The 16,979-nt window shown below is 43.0% G+C and overlaps 1 protein-coding gene across 2 annotated transcripts; it reads right to left on the bottom strand.

Moving 5' to 3' along the window:
* Window positions 1-13,189: 13,189 nt before the first annotated feature.
* Window positions 13,190-14,137, bottom strand: LOC123161426 (putative 4-hydroxy-4-methyl-2-oxoglutarate aldolase 3). Of its 2 annotated transcripts, none has more exons than XM_044579260.1 (2): window positions 14,071-14,137; window positions 13,190-13,921 (listed from the first exon to the last, which is right to left on the bottom strand). In XM_044579260.1, the coding sequence occupies exon 2, from the start codon at window positions 13,911-13,913 to the stop codon at window positions 13,401-13,403; it is 513 nt and encodes a 170-aa protein (XP_044435195.1). In that variant the 5' UTR covers window positions 13,914-13,921; window positions 14,071-14,137; the 3' UTR covers window positions 13,190-13,400. The 2 variants fall into 2 exon arrangements, with proteins under 2 accessions (XP_044435195.1, XP_044435196.1); XM_044579261.1 differs by having other exon boundaries at window positions 13,190-13,967; window positions 14,071-14,134.
* Between the last annotated feature and the right edge of the window lie 2,842 nt (window positions 14,138-16,979).

The following is a 16,979-nucleotide window of genomic DNA, read 5'->3' on the forward strand; positions in this document are numbered from 1 at the left end:
GCCTTCACCTGCTTGTCCATCGTTAACATGTGTGTCGCCATCAAGAACGCCAGGTCGGTGCTCCTCCTCTTCGCGGCGACGTTGGTCCTTGAGAAGGTCGAGCTTGACGTCCTGCTTCGTCATCAACGCCGACCACCTAGCGTCAGATTTCTCCTCCCTCTTGGCGGCGCTCACTAGTAGAAAAGGGGCCAATGGTCCAGACCGGTCCAGCCCATTAGTCCCGGTTCAATCCAGAACCAGGACCAATGGGGGCATTGGACCCGGTTCGTGAGCCCCGGGGCCGGCCGGGCCACGTGGGCCATTGGTCCCGGTTCGTCTGGACCTATTGATCCCGGTTGGCGGGACGAACCGGGACCAATGGCCCTCGCTCCTGGCCCACCACTATTGGTCCCGGTTGGGGGCTTGAACCGGGACCAAAGGCTGCCCATTAGTCCCGGTTCATGCCACCAACCGGGACTAAAGGGTTGGTCCTCGTTGCGGCCAGAGTTTAGTCCCACCTCGCCAACCGAAGGGGAATCAGACCGGTTTATAAGCCCCTCCCTCTCTGCCATGTTGAGCTCCTCTCAAAATGAAAATAGATGCCCTTATAGAGGGAATTTAACTTAAATTCATACTGAATTTCTCTAAAGTTAGTAGAAATTTATTATGAATTTAGGTTGAATTTTTCTATAAGCGCATCTATGCTCATTTCTGAGTAGTTTTTTATATAGTTTTTTTGCTTTTCTGCTATATTTATTTTTTTCTATTTTTTTCTGAATTGTAATAAGTCATTAAAAATAAGCATCTATGCTCATTTTTTAGTAAAGTTAATCACAACTATTTTTTCTTCTATTTATTTCTGAGTAGTTTTTTATATAGTTTTTTTCCTTTTCTGCTATATTTATTTTTTTCTTTTTATTTCTGAGTTTTAATAAGTCATTAAAAATAAGCATCTATGCTCATTTTTTTAGTAAGTTAATCACAACTAGTTTTTCTTCTATTTATTTCTGAATTGTAATAAGTCATTAAAAATAAGCATCTATGCTCATTTTTAGTAAAGTTAATCACAACTATTTTTTTCTATTTATTTCTGAGTAGTTTTTTATATAGTTTTTTTTTTCTTTTCTGCTATATTTATTTTTTTTCTTTTTATTTCTGAGTTGTAATAAGTCATTAAAAATAAGCATCTATGCTCATTTTTTAGTAAAGTTAATCACAACTAGTTTTTCTTCTATTTATTTCTGAATAGTTTTTTATATAGTTTTTTTTCTTTTCTGCTATATTTATTTTTTTTTCTATTTATTTGAGTTGTAATAAGTCATTAAAAATAAGCATCTATGCTCATTTTTTAGTAAAGTTAATCACAACTATTTTTTCTTCTATTTATTTCTGAGTAGTTTTTTATATAGTTTTTTTCTTTTCTGCTATATTTTTTTTCTATTTATTTCTGAGTTGTAATAAGTTATTAAAAATAAAAAAGAGGTGCAATGCTAGTTAATTCGCTTCAAGCCGTTCGGAATAGTGTAAACTGCACTGCACATAGCTCCGTGCAGTCTACCCTATTCCTCAAGGCTTGAAGCGAACCAACGTGAGCATTGAGCCTCTTCCTCATCATCTCTGCACTCAGGGCTTATAAACAGCTGCGAGTGCCTCTCGCTTGGCGAGGTGGGACTAAAAAAACAGCTGCACAAAATAAATAAGTAAAGACAAAAATGTCTCCTAATGGGCCCCCACGGCCTGGATAGGACTAGAAACCCACCATGGGCCAGGATTCAGGCCCGCAGGTGGCCCAGTAGGACCATCAGGCAAAGCAGTAGTAAGTAGCCCGTAAGCCTGCAGTGGAGAGGAGCTCGAGGGGGGAGCAGCAGTGGGGCTTATAAACCACTACGCGCCCCTCTCAGCTAGCGAGGTGGGACTAAACTTTCGTGCCGCACTGTGCCAGCACACGACCATTGGTCCCGGTTCGTGGCTCCAACCGGGACCAATGCCTACCCTTTAGTCCCGGTTGGTGGCACCAACCGGGACCAAAGCCCTCTGCTTCCCGCCCTTTGGGCTGCTGAAAAGAGGCCTTTGGTCCCGGTTGGTGCTACCAACCGGTACTAAAGGATGCATTAGTCCCGGTTGGAGCCACGAACCGGGACCAAAGCCTTTGCTATATAAGGAAACTTTGACAACCGCATCCCCACTTCGATCTCTCCTCCTCCTCGATCTCTCCCGATGCCGCGCGCCGTCACCTGCCCCGACGCCGTCGCCGCCCCGCCCCGATGCCGTCGCCGCCCCACCCCGACATCGTCGCCCCGCCCCGACCTGCCGCACCTCGCCGTCGCCGCCCCGCCCCGCCCTGCCGCCCCGACGCCGTCGCCGCCCCGCCCCGCCCTGCCGCACCTCGCCGTCGCCGTCGACCTCGCCGTGAGCAACTTTGTATGATTTTTGTTAGATTTTTTTGTAGTTTATAGATTTTTTGTTAGATTAGATGTGTAGTAATTTAGATATGTAGTTCATAGTATGTTAATTTAAATTGTGTAATTAATTTGATCATATTGTGTTAGATTTTTTTTCTGTTAATAGATTTTTTTGGTGTAATTAATTTGTTCATATTGTGTTAGATTTTTTTTCTGTTAATAGATTTTTCTGGTGTAATTAATTTGTTCATATTTAGATTGTGTTAGTAAAAGTACTATAATTGAACTAGCTAGTTAGAAAAATATAATTACTATTTTATTTAGATTTTTTTGGTAATATAATTAGTTAGAAAAATATTAGTTAGTTAGAAAAATACTAGTTTATTTTTAGTAAGTATTATATAGTAAGTGCTACTTTGTTTTTAGTAAGTACTACTTTATTTATTTATAGTAAGTGCTTAGTATAGTTTGTATAGTTGATTTAATTAATAAAACTATTTTATTTAACTATATATAGAAGTAGTTTGTAGTAAGTGCTACTTTATTTAACTATATATAGAAGTAGTTTGTAGTAAGTGCTACTTTATTTATTTATAGTAAGTGCTACTTTATTTATTTATAGTAAGTGCTTAGTAGTTTAACTAGATAGTTGATTTAATTAATAAAACTACTTTATTTAACTATATATAGAAGTACGTAGTTCCCGCATCGACGTCGGCGATGCCTATCCCGCATCCTCGTCGTCGTCGACTCGGCGGTGGAGGCTTGCTTGATCAGGGCCATGTTCGGGACTGGAGGAAAACATACATAATTAAACATGGGTTGAAAGGTGCACCCGAAATATGGGTTTGGTTGCACGACCAATGTCAGAATGGTGATTCAATAATCAACAGTCTAAGAATGAAATGTCGACCATTAACTTCAAAGCAATAAGGTTGCTAGAAGGGCAGAATCCAAACAGCACCGTTCACTTCTTGGAACCAACACGGGGACCAAGAAAGAATGGTGATGGTGAGAAGTATCATCATACCAAGAATTCTTAAGAGGTGGAGTAATCCTCATGACATTCTTGACATAAAAGATGGTAATACTTCAAGGTAGAACATAATACAAGCTGGATAGCAAGTTGCATCCATAACCGGAACAAGTTTGTGATAAAAGGAAGGTAAGGATGTAGTCGATGGTAAATCAAGTTACCAAGGAACGAGGATGGTGCTTATCATCATGAATTTGATCGATATCCTAGAAGGAGTCAAAAATGTTGATGATGATCACGACAATTTTTGTCGAGCGGCTCCACGGGGAGGCAATCGAACAACGACTGCATCAAGCAAAAGGACTGATGCAATGGAAGATTATTGGAACCACATATACGACACAAACTCGGAATCAAAGTGTGTGGTTCGAAGTGAAATAATAAGACGAGGAAATCGACGTAAGCTTAGCTCATAGTCGAAAGCTATGTTCCGATAATAAGAACTGGGTGGCACAGTTAAAATTTAGCACGATAATGATATAGCCGATCAGGCTAGGAATGACTTGATCGGATACAAAATCGTACTTAAATAAGATTACTTAAAAGTTGTTGAACCGTAGTGCGGACTCGGTTCAGTTATCGGTGTCTTTTCAGTGTTTAATAACTCAGGGCACATGAAAAATTGTAATCAGTGAGAATGTAGTACTAGATGAAGAACTCATAAGAAGTTATGCAGTTCCAAGATAATCTCGAGATACCAGGGGGGTAATACTCGACGAAAGATCAAAGTAAAGGTTGGAATGGTGGTATTGCTCTGTATAAGACATGTGCTTAAACTTGCACGAGAAATGGTATTTAAAGGAGAACATGGTCGGAACCCACGATCATAAATGATCAAATCCCAGATATAAGATGAACTTATACCAAGGGAATAGTTATTATTTCAACAAGCTTCCATGATAGGATCTACATCGTGTCCATGGGCATGAACACAAAGGTTCAAGGTCGACTCCCACTTCATCAATGTATAACCTCCCATTCACTTCTCGCTTTGATAAAGGCATTAGTGTTGAAAGTTTTACCTGGTGAAATACCAGATGAGTATGGCTCGTGAAAACTTCCGAGTTCACACATATCAAGGAAGGCATAGGTTCAACCCATCAAGGCATCTTGGGAACGTATACCATCAACTTCAGGGGTAAATAACTCAAGCTCGGAAGTAAAGCATGGTTGACAAGGCAGAGGATACAATTTACCAAAGGCATTATGTATTAGAGAAAGAACTCACAAGGTGATTAATTATGAAGGACACTGTCGAATAATAATCCAACAGTGGATATGGCGATCCACAATGGAGCTAATGTGAGTATCGATACCCAACCAGAGGAAGTAATAATGCAAGGGCGTCAGATTATAGAACATCTGAATAATTCGATGCTTAGATAACAAGGGAATTATGATTTCCGAAACAAAGGATCGGAAGCAGACTGTTTGATTAAAAATGAATAAGTTGAATAGAATTGGGGGTACAATCGACGACAACTTGATTGGTCGAGGACCAGCTCATGTTTAAAATGACGTTTGAGCTGGAAGGATGAATTCTAGGATCTGATTGAGGATTGCGAGCATTCGCAACATATTGAATCAACAGACTCAAAATGATAATGACAAGGTATGCCATTAAGATTACGAGACTTATGGGGTTAACCATAATGCAAGCAAGCAAGAATTTCAAAAGCAATAGGCTGCTCAGGATTTTCGGAAGATCGGGTAGTATTTGAATGTATTTTTGTGAAACACATGAACAACTTTGGACGAACGGATACTCGGCAAGCGCGAGTAATTATCCGTAGGGGTATTCATGCAGTAAGGAACTGCAGGGCAGTAAGCGTAAAGAATTCTCGGAATATCGAAGAGTATTTCAGGACATCTTGTAATAACAAGAGCAACTGGGGATGACAATATGAACGATAGGTGTAAGTAGTTATCCAGAGGGATTTATCGATGGAAGTGAATTGCAAAAGCGATGGCACATAGTCTCGAGAGCACATCTTAGAGTATCTTCGGAATCTTCTGGTGCAGCAGGCGGTCATCGGTAACAAGGGGCTCTTCGGGAGAAAGTACTTGCGAGAACCTAAAGTTAGTTTTGTTTTTAGCAAAATCATTTAACCCGAATAGAAGAGAGATCAGAGTCCCAGAGCATAGATGAGGAATAAAAGATCCTAATACTACCCAATGGCGACGTGGGCCCATGGGCCGCACAGCCATGTCAGTAAAAGTTTTGTAAAGTCTAGACTCGACTTCGGCCAAGGAGTTGGAAGGGGGATTCCTACAGGCAGTCGGCTCTGATACCAACTTGTGACGCCCCGATTCAATCATACACTAATCATACACGTAAACATGTACGATCAAGATCAGGGACTCACGGGAAGATATCACAACACAACTCTAAAACATAAATAAGTCATACAAGCATCATAATACAAGCCAGGGGCCTCGAGGGCTCGAATACAAGTGCTCGATCATAGACGAGTCAGTGGAAGCAACAATATATGAGTACAGACATAAGTAAACAAGTTTGCCTTAAGAAGGCTAGCACAAACTGGGATACAGATCGAAAGAGGCCTGGGATCCTCCTAACTACTCCTGGTCGTCATCCGCGGGCTGCACGTAGTAGTAGGCGCCTCCAGTGTAGTAGTCGTCATCGACGGTGGCGTCTGGCTCCTGGGCTCCATCGTCTGGTCGCAGCAATCGGGTAGAGGTATGGGTAAAAGGGGGAACAAGGCAACCGTGAGTACTCATCCAAAGTACTCGCAAGCAAGGAGCTACACTACATATGCATGGATATATGTGTAAAGGGCCATATCAGTGGACTGAACTGCAGAATGCCAGAATAAGAGGGGGATAGCTAATCCTGTCGAAGACTACGCTTCTGGCAGCCTCCGTCTTGCAACATGTAGAAGAGAGTAGACTGAAGTCCTCCAAGTAGCATCGCATAGCATAATCCTACCCGGCGATCCCCTCCTCAATGCCCTGTTAGAGAGCGACCACCGGGTTGTATCTGGCACTTGGAAGGGTGTGTTTTATTAAGTATTCGGTTCTAGTTCTCATAAGGTCAAGGTACAACTCCAAGTCATCCTGTTACCGAAGATCACGGCTATTCGAATAGATTAACTTCCCTGCAGGGGTGCACCACATTACTCGACACGCTCGATCCCATTTGGCCGGACACACTTTCCTGGGTCATGCTTGGCCGCGGAAGATCAACACGTCACAGCCCCACCTAGGCACAACAGAGAGGTCAGCACGCCGGTCTAAACCTAAGCGCACAGGGGTCTGGGCCCATCGCCCTTAGCACACCTGCACGTTGCGTACGCGGCCGAAAGCAGACCTAGCCTAGTGGTGTTCCAGTCCAATCCGGCGCGCGCCGCTCAGTCGCTGACGTCACGAAATGCTTCGGCTGATACCACGACGCCGGTTGCCCATATCTTGTCCCACATGGCGGTTAGTGCGTATAAGGTCAACGACCCAACTCAGATCAAATACCCAGATCTCGTTAAGCGTGTTAAGTATCCGCGAACGTCGAACAGGGCCAGGCCCACCTCTCTCCTAGGCGGTCTCAACCTGCCCTATCGTTCCGCCTCAAAGATCCACTCGCGGGCACTCCTACGAGCCGACCCGTCTTTAGTCACCACATGTATCATGTATAAGTATATAGTATATACCCGTGACCACCTCCCGAGTGATCACGGCCCGATAGTATAGCACAGCAGACGGACAAGAATGTAGGGCCACAGATGGAAATACTAGCATCCTATACTAGGCAAGTAGGAATGCAGGTAAAGGTATCAACAGAAGTAGCAAAGACAGGCTATGCATCAGGATAGGAATAACGGAAAGCAGTAACATGCTACACTACTCTAATGCAAGCAGTATAGAGGATACTAGGCGATATCTGGTGATCAAGGAGGGGGCTTGCCTGGTTGCTCTGGCAAGAGAGAGGGGTCGTCAACTCCGTAGTCGAACTGGGCAGCAGCAGCGTCGGTCTCGGTGTCTAGCGGAAGAAGGGGGGAAGAAACAATGAATATAATGCAAACAGATGCATGACGGTGCATGACAAAGCAAAGCGTGATGCTAGGCGTGCCCTAACGCGGTATGAGGTGATGCCGGTGAAGGGGGGAAACATCCGGGAAAGTATCCCCGGTGTTTCGCATTTTCGGACAAAGGAACCGGAGGGGGAAAGTTGCGAGTTGGATAGGTTAGGGGTGTGTGGCGGACGAACGGGCTGCGTACCCAGATTCGTCTGGTCGTTCTGAGCAACTTTCATGTTGAAAATAATTTAATCCGGGTTACGGTTTAAAAGATATGATTTTCTAAAGATTTTATTAATTTCTGGAATTTAATTAATTATTTAATTTAATTCGAAAATGGATTTATGACATCAGCATGATGTCATGTTGACATCAGCAGTCAACAGGGATTGACTAAGTCAAACTTACGCGTGGGTCCCACTTGTCATACTCTGTTAGTTAATTAACAGTAGTTAATTAGGTTAATTAGTCATTAGGTTAATTAACCTTAATTAGTTAATTTAATCAGAATTAATTAAGTTAATTATTTAGTTAATTAACTAATTAATTAATTAAGTTTATTATTAATTATTTATTTATTATATTTTTTAAAATTCTTTTTTTATAATCGTTCTGGGGCGGGGCCCCACATGTTTGTTGCCCCAAGGGGCCAATCGGGCGCCGCTAGCGGGCGGGGGCATCGGATGCGCCCGAGCGGGCGCACGCCCAGTACGGGCGGACCCGGCAGGGCACCGGCGCAGGGGAGGTCAGTGGCCATGGCGAGGCCATTGCGAGTCCGGCCGGCGGGCGGCGACGGGACTACAGAGGCGGGGGGAGTGCAGTGGCCGGACGTGGCCAAGGCGGGCGCGCGCGGGCAGGCGAGTAGGGCCGTGGGGAGCGGTGGTGCTCGGCGGGAGTGGCGGTGGTGAGCACGAGCGACCGCGGGGAGGAGCGGGCTGGCGGCCTCCGACAAGCCGTGAGGCACGGCCAGGCGTCGGAGATGCGACGAGCGTGCGGGCGCGTCGCGCACACGGCGCGGCCACGAGGGGGGAAGGTCTGTGGCGGAGCGGCTCGTGCTAGCGCGCGGGGACGAGCGGGACGGCGAGGCGTGCACGGGACGCAGGCGTGCGGTGGCCGCGGCGACGAGCGCCGGGCGCGCGAGCGCGGGACCGAGGGGTGGGGAGGAGCGGCTCACGGTGTGGTGTAGGGTCAGGGGCAGTGGGTGGTTGGGGAGGACGACGGCGACGACGTGCGTAGGGGTAGCAGGCCGGCGGGGAGGTCCGGCGAGGTGGAGGGCGGCGACGTAGCTCCGGGCGGCGGGGATCGTCGGCAGCGTCGGCGCGGTTCGTTCCCCCTCCCGATCCAATCGGGAGAGGGGGGAGAGATATTTTGGGGGAGGAGTGGGTGTCGGTGGGGGTCGGGGTCTCACCGGGTGGGGGATATGGAGAGAGTGGGGGGGCGGCTGGGCCAAGTGGGTCGAGGCACAAAAAAGGGGGGGCGCGGTGGCCTACTGGGCCGTAGCCCGGGGGGAGTTCTTTTCCCTTTTTTTTGCACTTTCTTTTATTATTTCTTTTCTGTTTTAATTCATTTAAAAGTATTTTGTCATTTTATAAAAATGTGTTTACTTCACCATAATTACCTATGCAATAATTGACATAGCTCGAACATTTTTATATTAATATTTGAAAATCTTTACCATTTGACTTTATTTTAAGTTTGAATTTTGAATTGACTTTGAACTAACACGAGATTAATAACAGTAATCGTGGTGACGTGGCATCATTAACGTGGGATTACTGTAGCCTAATTATCCGGCGTCACAGAACCGGGACTAATAGGTGTTTTTCTACTAGTGGCTGTTCTGGGCGTCGGCGATGCACTGCTCGATCGAAGATTGCAGCATCTCGGCTTCCTCTGCTTCGGCTGGGTGGTGTTGGGGGCTAGGCGAGGGGGGTGCATACTTCTTCGACAGCATGGCGGCCGGAACGGGAGGAAAATAGAGGGAACGGTGGGGGAGAAGGGGGACATGGAGGGAATAGGGAGGAAAACAATGGGAAATAGGCCTGTCTGTCGCCGACAACACGGGCCCCCGCGCCTTTTCGCCTCAGCAGGCGCCCCTCGATGCGCTGGGTTCATCTTGGGTTCGCCAATTGCAATTTCGGTCCAACCGGCAATAAACAACGTTCTGGAGGTGCGATTGGGCCGATTTTTCAGCGTCGGTGCTAAAAAAGGCGCCCTGGGGCCCTGTTGGTGGGGGGAGGGGGGGCAAGTGGAGATGCATGCTCTTAGCTTTTAGGCTCCCAAAAAAGATATGGTGCAGTTGGAGTGTAACAATAGCTAGAAGCTTTAATCCTTGATTTTCCAAATTCACACATACAAAGGAGAAAGACACATACATCACAAGTTCTCTGATTGAGGTGTATCTGGCTGAGCACCATCGGGGTGGAGGTCAAACTAGAGAACAAAAACATGTAGCACCGCCCGGGGAAGTCACGATCCTGGACAAAGGTAACATCGACACACCAGACCTACTGCGTGGCCATCAAAACAAATCCTCCGAATTGTGGACGCCCATTTGTAGGAAAGTCGTGTTTTTAAACTATTATTATAGCACTTTATTTCTTCTGCGCCTTCTTTTATGTTTTTGTTTTCAGAATTTGTGGCCATAATTTCAAATTCATTAACACAAATTTAAAACTTCTTGGATGTTTTTTAAGTTCCCAACTGTTTTTGTTTTATAAATTCATCAATGTATTTTAAATTCACAAAAAAATTATGAATATTTTCTAAATTCAAAATAATTTGAAAATTCATAAAAAAATAGAATTCACAAATATTTTTTTAATAAAGATTTTTTTAATCCACCAAAATTATTTGAATTCGTGATTTTTTAACTCTATTGAAAAGTTGATAGCGGACCATTTTTTCTGGGCCAGGATGCACAAGCTTCTTCGATTGGACGAAGGAGTGGATAAAAAGCCGAACTAAACAGAATTGCCAATCAAGAATTTACCGATACTTTCCCACTAAAGGTTCTGAACAGGCCAGCTCCTATTCTCAAAAAAAAAAAGAGGAGCTCCGATGCAATACTTCAAGCGGCAAACTGTCGCTAAAATGTGCATCAGCCTCCTTATTTGTTGTGTCTTTACGCCACTGGATACCAACTGATGAATGATGATGCATTGCTCCCTTTTTGTCGGGTCTTTCACATTCAGTTGAGTAGCACGTGGTCACTATAGTACAACTTAATTAACAGAAAATAGCTTGGTTTATTGAAAGAAATTTGAACATTGAAAAATATTCATTAATAGAAAAAATCATGAAAATTAAAAATATTCAATTATTTTGAAAATGTACATGAGTTAAAAATATATTCATAAGTTAAAAATGTTTGTGGATTTAAAAAAAATTCATGGTATTTAAAAATAATTTTAAACCCAAAATCTGCAAGCTAACAAAATAAATTTGCAAACTTTTCATTAATTTGAAAAAAGTTCCTCAATATGCTAAATGTCTATAATTAGAAAAATATTCATGATTTATTTTTAGAACATTGTAACTGGAGTGTGTTGGTCAATTTTACCAAATGTTTATAAATTCGTAAAATATATAAAAGTATTTTTTTGAATTTAAATATGTTCATGAATAAGCAATTGTACATCTATTTCAAAAATATTAACTAATTTCTGACCTATAAAAGTATGCATTTTAAAGTAATAAAAATGACGAAAAGAAAAAGAAAACAAAAACGTAAAGAACAAAACCTAAACAGAAAAGCTAGAAAATAAAATCAAAAAAATGTTTCCCAGTACAAACTGCCATAAAAAAAACCACTCTGGCTCACAGAAACCCATTTGTTTACCTATTGGAAACTACTTCCTCTGTCATACACTGGCTGACCAACATGGGTCAGCCGAGTCTTAGGAGAGGGTGCTCGTAAGATCGCACACCCTGTTGGGCGCTCGACGCGCCACATATAGGCAAAATGGTAAAAGGCGCACACCCCATCCCACCTGTTTCGTAAGTGGGCTGGCCCATCAATGGTTGCCCTTTTACAGAAACTCCATCCGGTTTTGGCGAGCTTCTAGAAGCTTCAGGTCGTTTTTGTGAAGCATCTAGAAGCGTTCAGCCTGTTTTCCCTATTATTTGCTTTTCTTTAGTTTGTTTAGGAAAGAATTTTTTTTTACTTTCCGTTTTCTAAATATTTTATAGGCATGTAGTAATGAAATAAAGTACATAATATGTTTCAGTTTCAGTTCTCATATTATTAGAATTGAAATGTTCATGTTTCCTACAACCAAATCTCAATATAATATAAGGCAACTAATTCTTATGGGGCCATTCACGTGCTTATTTACTAGGTTAACAAATAAAGGTGTTCCGTAGGGCAAGTAAAATTTTACTTTCCTAAAACATAAAAATGTCAATGCTCCTCAACAAACAAATGGCAATGGACCTTTTTTAACAAAATAAATTATTATGGTTCTAGTAGGATACAACTTAAATGGGTAACATTTAAAAGATGGGACAAATAGTTTCCTCGGAAATAATTTTTTGACAATAAGAGTATTATTGGAAACAAATACAAAGGGATAGTTTTCAACAAACACTCAAAGAATAAAATGCATCAATGACAATGTATGGACACCATAAAATACCCATGGTATTTTGACAATATCACACTACATTACAACAAAAGCTCAACTATCCATGGCATGGCACATATTTCACCTGATGCAAGAGACACAAACTTTGGCCACCTGGACTTCAATGCCTGGTTTTGTTTGCATTTTTCTCTTCCACATTTCTCATTCGTTCTTCCTATCAAATGATGGCATAGTGATAAAAATTTACATTCCCATAAAAAAAATTTGAAGATGCCTAACAAGAATTATCACAAGCTCTGGTTTGTTCAGCAGTTCAACTTATGGGACTAATGCAGTTAAATTATGTTTCTATTTCTTGAAAAATGTTCCAACAAATTTTCAAAAAACAAACACCCATGTGATCCAATTAGTTCTTATATTTGCATTTAAAAGAAAGAGCCATAACAACCCTAGCTGTGCTCCGGTGACAGATGGCGGAGTGGAGGGGATTCCCGTCTCTCGTCCGTTGTGTAGTACATTTTGGTTTCGCGGTGATGTCATCTCAATGGTGGAGGCGGTGTTGTCTCAAATAAGAATCCTCCTGCGCAAGTCCTGTCTCGGTGGCGCTTGGTGTAGCATTGCCGAGTAGCTTTGGAAATATGTCCCTATTGTTCTTCGTAGATATGGGATTGATAATTCATGTTGTTTGTCAGCATGGCTCCTTTGGCATTGTCAGCAACAGCTTTGCTTCAATGGTCCCTTCTTTTGAGCCTTTTCGAGCAAGGTCGACAGTCTGGTCTTGCGATGCTAGCTCATTGGCTGGCTAGATCGGGGTGATATCCCCGTGCATATACTTGGCGTGATTTGGAATCCCGTTTGTTTTACGATGGTCTACTATTGCGAGAGTTTAATGATATTTGATCATCTACCGGTCTTTCAGATAGTTCAGTGGCTGAATTTCTGGATGTTATCCATCATCGGGGATAGCTATGGACTATGGTTTGTGTAACGGCGATAAGCTCAGCTGTGCCTTCAGCCCGATTTTTGAAGGATATAATCTTAGTTTTAGTCAGCCTTTTTCTAGGACAGTTTATTTACGCAATGTTCTTCCATTGATCTAATATACGCGATGCTCATTTTTTTTTAAAAAAAAGCAAAGAAACGTTACGAAACATGTGAACATGAACGAGAAATGAAATGCACAGAACAGTGCATGGTATTATTACATCTTACCAGAAATAATACTTTTACTATGGAGCATTTTAATTAGCTAGATGGCCCATGAAGAATCACCCCATGCAAATGCAAGAGAGAAAACAATATCGCCACCAAACATAGAGAGAACAAACACTGTGTGGAATGAGCCACGTTGGGGTCGATGTGCACATCAACCGTAGATCTCCCTGTCGCAGACAATGACGCCGTCGCTGTCCGCGTACAGCCACTCCCCGTCACGGACCACGGCGCCGCCGACGTCGACGTCCACGTGCATCTCCGTGGCGCCGCTCTTCCCGGGCTTGCGCGGGTTGCTGGCGAGCGCGCGGACGCCGATGGCGCAGCCGTTGACGTCGTCCACGTCGCGGACGCAGCCGTTCACGACGGCGCCCGCCCAGCCGCTGCGGCGGGCCACCTCCGCCAGCGTGCCGCCGATGAGCGCGCACCGCTTGCTGCCGCCGCCGTCGAGCACCAGCACGCGGCCCTCGCCGGGGGCCTCCAGGAGCGCGCGCAGGCCCGCGTTGTGCTCGAGGACGCGCATGGTGACCACCCGGCCCGAGAAGGACCTGCACTGGCCGTACGGCTGGAAGACGGGGTCCAGGATGCGCAGCTCGCCGGTGAGGATGAGTGAGGCGTTCGCGTCGCACAGGTCGGCCACAGGGGCAGGGAACTTCTCTGAACCCATCGATCAATCTGCATGCATATGGTGTTGACTGTTGTTTGAACCAAGCTACTGCTACTGCATGTGGAAATACTCAATATTGTGGACATATATTGCAGAAATATTCTTTCTAAACAGAAGTAGTCGCAGAAAACCAACAGAATATGAGCATATATATTACCTGAGGCGAATACTCCCTCTCTTCTTTTTATTTTCTTTCCGGATGAACACTCTCTCCCTTCTCTCTTCCGTACTTGTGTTACGGCAAACGAGCTCTTTATATATACTCCCTCCATCCGGAAATACTTGTCGCACAAATAGATAAAATTGGATGTATCTAGAACTAAAACATATATAGATACATCCATTTTTATGACAAATATTTTTGGACGGAGGGAGTAGGTAATTTGCCCACGTGCCATGTATAGCTGGATGAAAACAAAAATTGGTTCGCTGTCGGCGTCCAGGCATAGTACGAGTGGTGCCACGTAGTGTCTATATAACGATGATGAACCACCCAAGATTTTGGTTACTGAACGAAATATATGATGTACTAAACTTATGAAATAAAACTTATGACTATCGAGGTGAAATTTTTAAACAGTAAAATGCAAGGGCGCCTTTCAATCTGGGAAAGAAGGTTTCATTGTTACTACAGCGTAGGACTGTCGGACAATTTATGTGAAGACTTTATTGTATCCACTGGTCTCTTGCGCCACAGGCTGGCTTGAAAAACAAGCCAATTGTCCATGCCGACTAGTTCCACCGAGATCTATAACATAAATACTCTCTCTAACTCTCTCAACAGGCCCACACCACACAGTATGGCGCGATACATTTGTGTCTCACTCGGGGCACACAATAATAATTATGAACAGGATAATATGGGCCGTGGTTGTGGTGTGCACCACCATGGCCGATTGATGTCTGTGTCGGCTTGTGATTTTTGATTTGGAAGAAGGTTTTTAAATGTTGGTATTATTTTTTGAACCAGGAAGGAAGGAGTACAAAACTCAGTACTACACCATATATGCATAAGCGTAATACCATCAGTTAATTTCTTGGAAACACACTTCTGTAAGATAGTCGATTTTACGCCTTACCTTATGGGCCAGAAACACAAGGCGATCATCCTTGTCGACCACTTCCATCCGAGTATATATTTTCAGATCTATGTAACAAATACTCTCTCTCTCTGTGGGAAATACACTTCGGTTCCTGGTTGTATATACATCCTATATGGGGATTTTTTTTAATAATTAAATAGAAAGTCAAAATAGTTCAGATTTTTTTTTAGAATAAACTTGAATTACTTTTGCATTAGTATGTAAATTTCCACGAAATAAAAACCAACGTTGACTTCACAGCGAAAAAGACAAAAATTATTTGCTATTATAGGTCACAATTCACACTATTTTGTTCAAAAATTTGTCTTTTTTTAAAAGAAGTCAAAGGGGGATTTTGTTTTTGTGGAAATTTTCCCACAAGTACAATGTAAGGTCAGGTTTATTTCAAAAATATTTTCAGAATTTTTTGACTTTTTGTTGAATTACTAAATTATTTTTCCATATAGGGTGTATATGTCCCCATAGACCAAAAGGTCCTCTCTCTCTCTCTCTCTCTCTATCTCTCTCTCTCTCTCTCTCTCTCTCTCTCTCACACACACACACACACACACACACATACCTGGTCCATACAAAAAAAATTAGTGGTGCACAACGGGCACACAACAAATTTGTGCCAATGTGACGGAGCGGACAGTTGTGGGAATCAGAATACAACAGTAATGATTAGCAGGATTGCAACAGCGAGTGGCGGAAGTTGTACTTGGACTGGGTACGATGTGGTTTTTATGTGACGATGGTGCACAACCACCATCTCCAGCACCTACTCTTACTTATGAAGCTTTGTGTGCGTCGGTGGGTGTGTGTCGGTGTGTGCCAAGCAAAGTTTGTTAGCTACTCTCTGTCGTATACACAACAATCTCATTTATGGAGTACTTAATGTTGCAAATTTTGGCCAATCAGCAATTGCCAGCAAATCCCGTTACGCTCATTCTGATAATCAATCTATATGCTCTAATAAGTAGTGAGGGTGGACAAGGTACATTGTGTGTTTTACACAAACTAAACTCGGGTTTGTTGTAGCATGGTCAAATTGCCACGCACCACACATCAAATATGTGGAATTTGTTGTGCATACAACCATCACGCTGGCCACCCGCTATTTCAGCAGAACTAGTATGGCCTGCCAAATGGGCGGGCATATTTTTTTACCTATTATCTTTTTGAAATAATTCCATGACTCCTCAAAATAATGTAGTGTTTTAAAAGCTGTTGTGAAGAAACTCTTTTCTAAACCAATAAAAATATGGGTTTCACTTGCCCCAGTCAATCAAGATAATCCAAAAATATTGATCATGTTGATAAAACAAGGTGGACCTCGCGCCACGTAATCACTCACGTGCTAATTTTCATCTAGTTGCATAGTCCCTTTCTCTTATTTTTAATAATGCCCTCACCCTGTCTCAAATTCTATTCCATTCTCTCTTCATGTTCCATTTAAAACCTATGTGGCATCCAATGGTGGTCTGTGGGCTGGGGGGTGTTATACCATGTATTTCTTGATTTTATGTTCATCTGAAATGAATGACATGCAATTCATGTTTTATGCATCAACTAAAATTAAGAGTCGCCTACTTACTAACATTTGTTGCCCATTCTTTTCCATTGCTCTTATGATTTTTCTTCTCACTCCAAGGCTCTTCCTTGTGATATTATATACTTATGATTTATATACTATTGCATCTTTTTGTTTTGACCTCTACACCACAACATCATCTAATTGACAAAAAAAATACCATGCCAATGAATTAGTACTACCCCAACTACCACCATTTCCCTCTCATTAGAATGCACTGTAAAAGTCGTGAAATGCGAGAAGCCATATCCACACTTTTTAGTCCTTTTATCACGCCAAATACTACACGCGTTCATACATTTGAGTCTTTAACAATACTAAATAGGACACACACGTATTTTTTTAGTAGGTTTATCACACGCAATGGAAGGGCTTCATCTTTAGTGTGTT

This window comes from Triticum aestivum, chromosome 7B, assembly GCF_018294505.1.
Source record: "Triticum aestivum cultivar Chinese Spring chromosome 7B, IWGSC CS RefSeq v2.1, whole genome shotgun sequence".
Classification (NCBI taxonomy): Eukaryota; Viridiplantae; Streptophyta; class Magnoliopsida; order Poales; family Poaceae; genus Triticum; species Triticum aestivum.

What these genes read in the sequence shown, in the direction of transcription:
- LOC123161426 (XM_044579260.1), bottom strand. Translation starts at nt 13,913, where the DNA reads ATGGGTTCAGAGAAGTTCCCTGCCCCTGTGGCCGACCTGTGCGACGCG.